At 36.7% G+C, this 12,146-nt stretch overlaps 1 protein-coding gene and 1 long non-coding RNA gene across 2 annotated transcripts; one reads left to right on the forward strand and one right to left on the reverse strand.

Moving 5' to 3' along the window:
* Positions 1 to 2: 2 nt before the first annotated feature.
* On the reverse strand, positions 3 to 937 carry LOC145642126 (uncharacterized). The gene is made up of 3 exons (XR_014115643.1): positions 823 to 937; positions 493 to 644; positions 3 to 64 (listed from the first exon to the last, which is right to left on the reverse strand). It is a non-coding gene; the product is annotated as an uncharacterized LOC145642126 (long non-coding RNA).
* A 3,474-nt stretch (positions 938 to 4,411) lies between these two features.
* On the forward strand, positions 4,412 to 11,820 carry LOC145556416 (putative transcriptional regulatory protein At2g25830). The gene is made up of 7 exons (XM_081618072.1): positions 4,412 to 4,865; positions 4,962 to 5,131; positions 5,791 to 5,852; positions 6,708 to 6,864; positions 6,974 to 7,251; positions 7,470 to 7,590; positions 11,346 to 11,820. The coding sequence occupies exons 1-7, from the start codon at positions 4,769 to 4,771 to the stop codon at positions 11,436 to 11,438; spliced, it is 978 nt and encodes a 325-aa protein (XP_081474198.1). The 5' UTR covers positions 4,412 to 4,768; the 3' UTR covers positions 11,439 to 11,820.
* The last annotated feature ends 326 nt before the right edge of the window (positions 11,821 to 12,146 follow it).

Genomic DNA, 12,146 nt, shown 5'->3' on the forward strand with positions numbered 1-12,146 from the left:
TTGTTGGTGTTTCACCCCGTTTCTCTCTGCCTTGCAATTCTTGTCAATGATGACGAAGGATGAACTACATGGACTTTCATTAATGGATAAGCTTTTATGTAAAAGTAGTGTGAAACCAATGATTTTTTTCTCCACACTATGATTGACTAATAATTAACATTTCTCTCTTTTTTACATTTTGAGTAACTAACAGTAATATATTTGATGAATATATAAGGAAATATATTATATAACACCATAGGAAGATTTTTTTTTTTTTTTCAAAGGAATTAATCAATTTTTTATTAATACAGAAGCATTTCCCATTTTTTTTAATACCACTTGTATACTCATAAAAGTAGTAAACCATCTACTTACAATTTTTTTTGGTTGACATTTTGTCTATCGAATACGAGTAAACAAATAGGGACAGGGGGAGTAATACTAAAGGAATGAATATCTAGATACGAATATAGTCTATCTTTTAAAGGAGTTAATCACAGATATGCTAACCTTTATAAAAAGTGAAGTAGATTTCTTGTTGGCATTTCATCAAACACCTTGCGTGCATTCTCTAGATATGAACATACACTTGCTGCGATTCAATTTTCCTTTTGTAAACCTTAGTACAATTGAACATAATGTACTCCGTAGTATGCATAGTGCTGCAAAATAGTGAATGATGAATGATCTCTTTTTACTAAAGTTTTCTGGATTATATAGAAAACTTTGATTGAATCGAATTCACAATTTTAATTTATTATATTTGAGCAGATGAGAATTGAATACATACTATGTATGGGAAAAGGGTGAATTGTAACAAATAAAGACAGCAGAAATTACCAGAGGATTGATAGTAGATTAGTTGCCGAATCAAGTAGTTTGCCCAAATGAACAAGTAAAATGGCGACTCCAGATAAAAATAATTTAATCATCCTCTTCTTAAAAGTGAGATTAATGTGGGACGCTGTTTGTGACCACTTATATTTTGGTGAAAGGTAAACGAAGAGATGGGTTTTTTTTACTCTTTTTTGGGTATGCTAGTTGATTGTATAAAACGGTTTGGTAAATAGCTACTCGTAATTGTTAAAGCTGATTCATGTGAAATGACCAATAAGTTAATTATGGGGGTAGATAGTTTATTATACTGTTTGGTGGTAGCGTTTGAGGTAGCAGTTAGCGTTTTGACCAGTCAAAACATTACAAGAAAACAATTGAGAGGGTTTGGCAATGTAACGGTTCTAGTAGCGGTTATCAATACATGTAGCATTTAGGTAGCTTTTTTCAAACGTTAAAAATATTAGCATTTAGAGTAGTGAGTAGCATTTGACAATTTTTTATTACTTTTTAAACAATGTTTATATGAATTTTGATATATTTCAATATTGCAACCGCTACTTTGCCAAACATTCATGTTATCAACCGTTACTTTGATAGCTAACCTCTACCCACTACTAATTGACCGTTACTCGCTACTTTAACAGCTACCCGCTACCGCTACTTTTGCCAAACAGGACCTATATAGTATTTTAAATTAAATGGGGGTATAACTGTCATTTTACCATAATAATTCAATAACCTAATTGAAAAGGCTTTTATAAGGAGCTTTTTGAAAAAGAGCTATTTAGTGGAAAAAGCTCTTTAAATAAGCTTTTCACTAAACACCTTATATTAGCTTATTTAATACAGTACTTCGTAGTCAATTAAATAAGGTAATTTTGCTCAAATAAGCTATTTACCAACACAACCAAGGATAATTTATTGTGGGATGCTCGAGAACATGAAGAAAACTTTTTTTTAAAGTTAATATATTGTATGTGTCTATGTATGGATTAAGTAGAATATGGGTCTTAAGGGTTTGTGGGTAGAGCTTGGGGTCTGAAACATTATATCTAAACCTTACCTTACCTAATGATACCTAGACCTAGGGCTGAGCATAACTACCCAAAAAACCGAAAACCCGAAAAACCGATCCGTAACCGTTCCGAAAATTAGGGTACCCGTTTTGATAAGTCGATAACCATAAGTCTATAACAGTTCGGGTACCCGTTCCGATAATTTGTTATCGGGTATAATTATGGGTATCATTTTAAAATTAATGGTTACCCGATCCGATCCGATAAACATTTTTTTTGCTTTTTATCCCTACTTAAATCTATTAATATAAATCTAAACTTTTTTTTACTTCATAATCACTTTATAATATCAATGATTAGTATTTTTATTGATAATTTGGTCAAGATCATATGGTATTTTTTTAATTAGTTGTAAATTATATCATAATAACTGTATAATTAAGTTTAATTATCATTATTGGATATCTTATTGGGTACCCGATAACCGATCCGAAAATCCGGGTACCCAAACTTATCGGTTCCAGTTATAGGTATTACTTTTAGGGGTCGTTTGGTTGGGGGTAATCAGGAAAGGGAATGGGAATCAACTGGCCCCATTCCCTTTGTTGATGTTTGTTTAGCACTTTTAATCATTCCCATTACCCTCCCCATTACCCCAAATCCTTCCAACTCCATTCCCCACCCCCTAGACTTTCCCATTCCCTTTCCCTACTCACCTTCACACTACCCCATCACCACCTTCACACCTACCAACACTATCGGAAAACCAGCCTGACCACCACCGCCCCTACCCCGACCACCGCCGCCCCTCCCCCAAGGCTTGCCGCCCTCCCCTCCCACGCAAAAACCACCCCTAGCCCCGCAAAACCCCTAGCCTCGATCTCTCTCCCACCACCCGCAAAACCCTAGCCGCCCCCTCCCCTCCCCTCGCCGCCCACCGATAAACGCGCGCCGCTCAAAACCCCCTCCCCTCGCAGCCCAAAAACCCCTCCCCTACCTCGAAAAACCTTCGAAAACCCTAAGGGAGGTTTTTCGAGGGTGAGATTCGTCGTTTTGGGCCCAGCGAGTGGTGGGGGAGAGTTTGCGAAGGGCGGCGGGGGGAGGGCCGGCGAGGGGTTTCGTGGCTGGGAATGATGAAAACCATATGAATTGTGTGGTGGTGTGGTGGCTGTGGTGGTGGGATTGATTCCCTTGTTTTAAAAACAAACAACAAAGCAAAAAAAGGGTATTTTCATTCCATTCTTCTCCTTTCCCTTTGTTCATTCCATTCCGATTCCCTTGTGTGAACCAAACGGCCCCTTAGTGATTTTAGTTATCGGGTACCCGAACCGTTAGTACTAACGGTACGGATACCCGTCCCATGCTCACCCCTACCTAGACCCATATCCTACCCGTATGCATAGGCAATGGCAGAGCCACTTCGTGTTTCGGCAGGCTCAATGCCCTACCAGATTTTGAATAAAATAGTAAATAACTAAATATCCATTTAAATAGAATACAAAGTGTAATATAGTGTTAAAGCTTACCAGCAACCTAATAGTTAAAACATTATTTTGTCTACGAAAGATTATGGTTTCTAATCCAAAAATCTGGCTCCTCAAAATGATTAGAAATGGGATTTTTAATCAGAACCTGCGGATTCCAATTCCACATTTATATATTTTGTACTTTTTTTTGTAAAGATATTTCAATAAAAATTGAAGGGTCGAAAATTTATAACTTTTACAACTTGCAAATACAACAAATAAAAAATAATTGTTTAGCAAATTGAATACATATATTTATGTATAACTATATTATTTTAATTTATTAAAAATTAGACTCGAATTGAAGTATAATATGGGATTAAGTGATAAATTTATCTAGTTTTAGACTACCTTATAGGTTGCGAATCTAAAAAATTGAGAATATGTTAATCTGAATTGGACCCAATTGTAACAAGGTCCGATTTCTAATCAGGAGGGCACAGTATTACACTCATTTATTGCTCATCTTAAGTAGAACTTCCTTACTCCGTAGTAAAGCTTAGAATCGTGTCATGTACTCATGTCGTGTCGGGCCGCTACGAGCCGTGCCTCGCCATGCCAAGAGGTAGGTCGTGCCGTGCCGTGCCGTGCCGTGCCAAGCCTAGGTGTTGGCGTGCCGTGTCGGGCCACCAAATATCACACCCCAGCCCACGGTACGGGTCATGCCGGGGGCCACATGCCAACACATTATTTTTTATTATTAATTAAATAATTTTAATATTTTTATTATTTATAGTTCTTTATATTATGGGGTTCTTTTTATTATTATATTTTTTATTTAATAATTAATTTATTATATTTCTTTTTGTTATTATAGGTCGTGCTGGCGTGCTAAAAGTTCGTGCCGCCCGCGTGTTGTTAGTGGCGGAGCCACATTGTGTTAAGTGGTCCTTTGACCACACTTGAATTTGCTAAATAGAAATTTTCTAGTGTGTGTAAAATTTTGGAATTTGTCATATTTTCTATAAAAATTTGATTATTTGATCCTAAAGAATTTCAACAAATATATTTTGACCACACTTGATTATATTTCTAGATTCGCCATCGGGGAATTTGGGGTTCATGCTGATTTTTCATTTTTTGTTCACGGCACACCCTACCGCTCACGGCCCACCCCTCGTGTCGTGCCGCTAGCGGGCTTGTGCCGTGCCCATGCTGCCTGTGGGGCGGCCCGGCAGTAGCGGTTTTATACTTTTTATTTGTCACAGACTCACAGAGTAGGAGTAGGAGACTAGGACTCTATCCCTCTAAACAAACAAACTGGAGTAGGAGTACCTTCGTGTAAAACTACAGAGTGACAATTTAAACGACCACTTCATCTTCTTCCGGCAGAGTGCAGCAGTAGAAATAGAGACAGATTTGCAGAAACAAAGCGTCGGAAACCAGCAAGCAACTCAACCCGTTCAAATGAGCACTTCATCTTCTTCAATTCGAGCATTTGGCGCTGTTCTTCAAAGAATTTCTCCATTAAAATCCCATTCTCTCTCCTCCTCTTCTCTCCACTGTATGTCTCTCATCTTTCATCTCTCTAATTGCTATGATTTAACCCCTCTAAAACTCGATTGATTAATCTTGTTTTCTCTCTCTTCAAAATTTTCAGGGAATTGCAAGATATGGAGAACTTTTTCATCATCAAGTTTATGGGGTTCACAATTACTACCCCACGATTTATCTCGTCAATGTGATTATCCTAGTGCTTCTGTCAGAACGATTTGGACATCTTCTCCTCTTTGCATGGGTAGACGCTCGTCCAAAATTGCTACTAGAAAGGTATTTACTTTGCTAATCTTTAGTAGTTGCAATTACTCAATTTTGATTTTTTATGGTTGATTATTGTGAGTTTGTGTTTTTTGTTGAAATATGATCAAAATCTTAATTGGGTTTTGCATTTTAGTACATGGTTATGTGAATTTCTTATCAATGTGCTTATTTGATTGACATATGGTGTTGCGTTTAGACTTTGATGTGGTTGCACACCAGTTGTTCGATGAAATGCTTGGCAGAGATCTGGGTCTGAGATTCCATTACATTCCAAAGCCATGGAGTTTAATAGGCTTCTAATATTTGAATTAATTTTTGAATTGATTTGGGCTATGGTACTCTTATGGATTTAAGAAGAAATAGATAAGTAAAATAAGATGGGTATGAGGTGGAAACATCATGGTTTTTTCACTTAAATGTTAGGTTTAACTAGATCAAATTTGGAACCATTTTGGTTTATTAGCTTTGGATTATGCATTCATTTTCAGCTTTTCACTGAATTAGAGCGTTGATTCGAATTCACTGACTAAATTAACCCCACGGGATCTTTAATTGTTGGTTTGTAAAGAAAATTCTACTTTGTTAACATCCTTAGTGTGGCTGGAGCTTGAAAAGTATTATTCTGTTATCTTCTATTCTTCTTAAGTGTAGTAGTGGATGTTTTGCAGGGTGCTCAAGATCTAAAGAAGGCAAAGCTGTATGCAAAGATCGGCAAAGAAGTTGTATCTGCGTAAGTGATCCACAATCCTCACCCATGTTTATTGGTAGCTGTAATAAGAAGGTATCTTGATCACTTTTGTTAAGTGAATAGGTATCACTTAGCCTATGTCTAGTTCACCTTATAATTGCTCGTCTGATTTGATCTAAATGAATTTGTTTAATGAATAGTTTTTGTATACATCTGGTGTACAGTAATTTACTGTACATCAGGGTCATGTTTATTAAATTTAGGGTCACTTTTACAATTTTTTGGGTAACTTTTATCAATAAAGCATAAATACTTTGTAACTTTTATTTATGTTAGGGTAACTTTTATTCATATTAGGGTAACTTATGCTCATTTTAGGATAACTTTATAACGCATGTACAATATTTTATTGTACATCCGATTTATTTAAAAGTTTGACGTTAATATGATTTGACTAAACTTTGACTTAGTATGTACACTAAACCATTAGGAAAAAGTACATCAAATGAGGTCTTACTAGATTTGTATTAATGTGTATTTTCCAAATATGGAATTTCATAATTGTTCTTGTACGAAACTAAAGATATTCAACGATAAAAAACCGCAAATAAAATGTTAAGGTTGGATCTGAACTTTTTTTTTCCCCTATGATGTTATATGAAATAAGTATAAGGTAATGAAATAAGGTGAACTAAACATAGCCTTAGTGAGTGTGAAGCTAGCTTATTTTGGGACGATAAACTATTTGCTCTAAAATGATGCATGCTTTTGTAATGTCACCTTTTTCCATGTCTTGATTATGAAGTCTTTTATTTCCATTCTGTCTTTAATGTTTTCTGTTAGCGGCATATAGCATATTGTGAAAGAGTAATTGTAATAAGTTGACAAATTTTGTAGTGTGAAGAAAGGAGGTCCAAATCCTGCATCCAATACAGCTTTGGCTGCTGTGTTTGAAAAGGCCAAGGAGCTTGATGTCCCAAAGGAGATTGTTGAGCGCAACATTAAGAAAGCTTCTGAGAAGGGACAGGAGGCCTTTATTGAGAAAGTCTATGAGGTTTTGGTTCATATGCTTATATCCGAAAATGCGTTTGTTCAAATTCTCCTTTTACATTTTGGTTATCATTGAACTTGTTGCTGAACTTTAATTGATCCACTTATATCAGGTGTACGGATATGGTGGGGTTGGCTTTGTTGTCGAGGTTTCAACTGACAAGGTAAACAGATCAGTGGCTGCTGTTAGGGAGGTGGTGAGGGACTGTGGTGGCAAGATGGCTGATTCTGGTTCTGTCGTATTTAGGTTCAAACGTGCTCGTGTTGTAAATGTGAAAATTAGTGATGCTGACAAAGACCAGCTTCTCGGAATTGCCTTGGATGCTGGTGCTGAGGATGTGATTGAACCTCCAGACAATGAAGACGACTCAGAAGAAGATCAGGCAGAGAGGTAGTGTAAAAATTATTTCTCTATGGATTGTTTGTTATTAGAAAGTTAAATTTGTCTTGTGAAATTCCTTGTATTATAATGTTTTCGATTCATTCTAAGCAGGGAACTAGTTTGGTGCATTTTGGATGTGCAATTTGTGCTATTTCCTTATGCCTCCTCACAGTTTGCTATTTCCGCTCTTCTGAGTTCCTGTTCTTTAATTTTCTTCCCAAGAGCAGGTACTATAAAATTGTATGTTCAGCGGAAAATTACTCTTCTATACTCTTAAAGCTTCGTGATGAAGGAATAAGTTTCGAGCCCGATAATGGATACGAGCTACTTCCAGTTTCCCCTATTGAGGTACGATATTAGTTTATAGTAAGTTAATGCCATTTTAATAGCATTTTTTTGTTAAATTAAGTCTCCGTGATCTTATGATTGTGATTCTTATTGGTAAAGGGCCAAATCAACCAAAAGGTTAAGCTGAAGGTTGAGGCCCAGGATTATGTTATATACTTGATCACGCCCCCTCACATGTGAACCCTCCGCATACCTTGTGCAAAATATTCCACTTTGAAAGGAGGGGTGGATGAGATTCAAACCCGTGACCTTTGTGTCACGCACTCACGCTGGCTCTTGATACTATGTTAATAGACCAAATAAACTTTTACTTACCTTGGTGCATAATTCTAAATGGCGGAATCTCAGAAGAATCAACTTCTGTAAATGCAATAAATTTGCTGTCCAGTGACCACCAATAACCATTCTTGCGATCCATTTAGGACCAAGATTATGTTAGGCTCAAGATTATGTTCTATACTCTATCACTTATCTCAAATTTGTTTTGTTGAAATTAGAAATTGTGTTGAGGCCCAAGATTATGGTAAACACTTGGTTTCTGTTATATACTCTATCACTCACTTATGGTTAAGGCCCAAGATTATGGTAAACACTTGGTTTATTTCTTCACACATCCCTTGTACAAAATCGATTAGCCAATCATGCACAACTTGCATTGAAGACTGTCCACACAGAATTGTTTGAGGGTGTTGCTTCAATAAACTAGCCTAAGGAGGAGCAATATGGGTAGTCTAGTATTGTTAGATTAATAGTCTTTAGCCTAGTATAAATACAAAGAGAGGGGAAAGGAAAAGACAGGCAGAATTTGGAATGAATCATTTTGACTTTTGAGAGTTGTGAGCTCAAGTCATTATTAGGAGAGTAGTAACCTCAAGCTACCTTGGAGATTTGCAACCTAAAGTTGCTATTGTAGTTTGTAAAAGTCAATCTTTTTTTTTTTAATCAAAGAATCAATCTTTTTCTCTATATTTTCCTGTTATTTTGTTTGAGTAATTTAACAGTATTCAGTCTATTACACAAGACTATGGATCTGTATCTACGCGTATAAATAATTACCATGATCCACCCATCTGCTTAGATATGGTGTTGGATTGAGGTGCTTCTTACACTGTTCGTTACTCTGCTCTGATTTCTGATTAGGAATATTTGTAAGGATGCCAGTTTTCCAAATCTTAATGCTGTTTTGCTGTAAATAGAAATATTGGTGTGGAAAATGCAATTTTTTACTCATCAGCCCCTGGAAAAATTGACTTAGCCATGATATAATCCTGAATCATTTGAGGGTGTAGCCTCAGTACTCTAGATCTGTATCTATATGATATGCATTGTTAACTAGAGTGTGGGATTAGAATGCTTCATATAGATGTATCAAAAGAAAGTGTCATTGCAAAAATGTGTAATTTTTAGGAACTCCTTTCTTCTTGTGTTTGACTTCTGCTCACTAAATCTTACTGTTTGAAGCACTTATAGGAGCTTTGATAGGCCAATGAATGTAGGTGATTCAAGAACCTCTCTTATCAGCCGTGACTTGTGTATTTGGACCTATTAATATATAAGATTCAGGCAGCTCCTTTGTGATGATTAGAAATGAAAGGGACATTAACTCATGCTTTTAGATATGGCATAATTCAAGAACTCCATATTGGCTGCTAGCCAAAGACAGATCATTTTCTGCCCCCCACTAGACTGCATCAGGTATATGCATGCCAATGGTAAATTAATGTAGTCCAATGGCTATGTGTGTGTTAAAGGTCTGTTCTATTGATAAGGAAGTGGCCTGGACAACCTTGTAAATGGCAGGAAAGGAAAGGTGGCCTTCAAGTTGGTTAGAATTGGTTGGTAAGAAGCAGAATAACCCATTTCTTTGTTTGCTGTGGTTCTAACATTTGCAAGCAGGGAAGGAGGCCTTTATATTGTATTGTTTGGCTAGGGGTCGGGATGAATGTGCTACATATGAGTAGGACCCTGCTATTTATACCTTCCCTAATTTAACTAATTGGAAGCTGTGATCTAAGAATTCTCCTTTTGTGGTTGTCTGTGAAGCAGAGGAGGCATCTGTTGTTCCCCCCATTATCCTGAAGGGAAACCTTTTCAATTCAGTGTGGGCACCTGCCTTCTTTGTTAATCTTTCATCTCCAACCTTTCTTATTTATCTAATCATTTATTAATTACTTATGACATAATCCCATTTAAGAATAATGAGGGTCTGGCGAGGTCAATAGGATTATAAGGACTATAAGTCTAAGTAGTCAAGCCTGTCGGAGCAACTGTTTCGACCTTGGAAATGCTATCCTAGTTTTGCAATCAAGGCTTATAGAATTGGAAGAAAATGAACCTAACGAGGACCTTTAGGAAGACAGGCTCCTTTTTGATATTATCACTCTACAAATTGGGATGTGACCAGAAAAACTCTATGTTTAGTTATTTTTAGTTGTGTACTGGAATATTAATCTTCACAGTACCAGTGTTTGAAAAAGCGCGCCTAAGGCGCAAGGCGATCAGGGTGAGCACTTATTTTGGTCTGGCAAGGCGTTTTGGTTAGGCGCACAAAAAGCGCCCTAGGCACACCCAAGGCGCACTTCAGCCAAAATTTTGTAACTGCCCATATAGTGCGCCTCACTTCAAAGAGAAGCGCCTCGCGCAGCAGAACCCTCTCGCTTTAGTGCGCCTTAGCTTTTTTATACATTGCTTCACACTATTCTTTCTCACTTGTCCAGAACTGTCTTCACTAATTCACTAAGAATATTTGGCCAGGTGGCTCTGTTCTCTTCTGTTAATAATGTAGTGTATGTTGGACAAATAAGGCTGTTCACGCTGAAAAGACTGTAACACTTAAGATGTCTGTAATTGAAGGTAGATATTTTTGTTATAAGAAACTTGTTGCGTAACAGACTGCATATGCTGGAGGCCAACTGAAGTGATGCTTTCAGTGGAATCACCCATTGTGAAGATGGTTACGTACAATGTATCCAAGTAATGCCTAAGTTTATGCCTATTAGTCTATGGATAATTGGTAAGAAGAATTTGAAAGGGAGCTAGTGATGTATGTCTCCAATTCATATGGTGCTGGAATTGGAAAGTAAGCTAATTTGGAGGAGCATAGTTTATCCTAGGTGTCTCTTTTCACCTATAGTTTCTCTGTACAATTTTGGCAATTAATACAGAGTAATTTACTTCAGTATTGAAATTTATTGACGAGTTGTACTTTTCAATGGAAGATTTCAGCTGCAAGCACTGATGTCTGCCACAGAAAACGATAAGGATCATTTAGATAATTTTCTAATTATTCTGGGGTTGAATCATTAGGATATATACAAAGTATACAATCTCTTATAGCTATTTCTAGAGTATTGAAAGGCTGAAAGCTGGTTCAGGGAGCTCAATCTTTCTGAAGTTTCATGTGAACTTGAGTCTAAGACTCTGTGCTAACAAAGTTCTCTCTCACCAACATCTTCATTGCTTTTTACTATTATCATCATTAAGCCGATGATAGCACATACCTAAGAAGTAAGAATTCCTCAGTAAATTAGATGCTTTCATATGGGTGAAGTCAACTTTATCACAGTATGATCAGAAAGGCACTTCCTCATTCTGCTCTGTAAGCATGATTGTTTCTCTCATTCTTTTACTCTTCTTGTGATGGCCCGAAGTAGAAAATGAGTGAATGTAGTGAGATTTTCAATCATGATATCTTGTCATATTCAGGAAGCAATTTTCGGTAACCCCTTATCTCATATGTATGTTTCTGTGAGCAGGCAGATGATGAAGCTATGGAATTGAACAAGGAGCTGATGTCTAAATTGCTCGAACTTGATGACGTTGATGCTGTATATACCGACCAGAAATAAGGATCAAGATTCTCTCTGAAGTCATTAATTAGACGATCCATCATCGAGTTACCAGAGAAAATAATCATTTCTCGCAAATAAACTATTGGCTGGAGAAGTAGCCTCCTTGATACACTCGTTTCGTCTGCGGAGTTGACATATATATTGGCTGCCAAACTTTGCCATCTATGGCTTTTACATTCCTGATTCAAGAAAGATAGGATTTGAGGAATTAACCCCTCTTTGTTTTTGGCAAAATGCCAATGTATTAATCCCACAATTTTGAACTACTCAATTTTGTATAGTAGTCAGGAAACAATTTATTTTTTTTTGAAAGATAGACAGGAAACATTTTGAATACATTCGTTGATATATTGAATACTCCGTACTTCGTACATTTTTTTATGATAATCAAAAAGATTTGTTTCCTTTATCAAATGTATGGTGATGGGTGGTGTTTAGCATTTCACAACTTTATAAAGGGTATTATTACCTAGAACTTAGGTCTGAGAATGTATATACAATACAAGTATAAACCAGTTCTGTCACTGATATTCAAAGCACTGAATGGGAAAACGCCATTTTTAAGGGCTGGCAATCTGTAATAACACTCGTCTCTTGATATTGATCATCACTCACTGATAAGTTCATCCTGAGGACGGTAATTTTGTATGTACTACTAGTATTTTGTACATGGTATAACCAAGGTTGTATCTTTGCTCATGTGCT

Source organism: Chenopodium album, chromosome 8 (assembly GCF_948465745.1).
Source record: "Chenopodium album chromosome 8, dcCheAlbu1.1, whole genome shotgun sequence".
In the NCBI taxonomy this organism is placed as follows: domain Eukaryota; kingdom Viridiplantae; phylum Streptophyta; class Magnoliopsida; order Caryophyllales; family Amaranthaceae; genus Chenopodium; species Chenopodium album.

Bases quoted from the DNA above. Each gene is read 5' to 3' on its own strand.
- LOC145556416 (XM_081618072.1), top strand. From the start codon at position 4,769: ATGAGCACTTCATCTTCTTCAATTCGAGCATTTGGCGCTGTTCTTCAA. The intron at 5,853-6,707 runs GTAAGTGATCCA...CAAATTTTGTAG, and splicing joins GGCAAAGAAGTTGTATCTGC to TGTGAAGAAAGGAGGTCCAA. The intron at 6,865-6,973 runs GTTTTGGTTCAT...CACTTATATCAG, and splicing joins TTATTGAGAAAGTCTATGAG to GTGTACGGATATGGTGGGGT.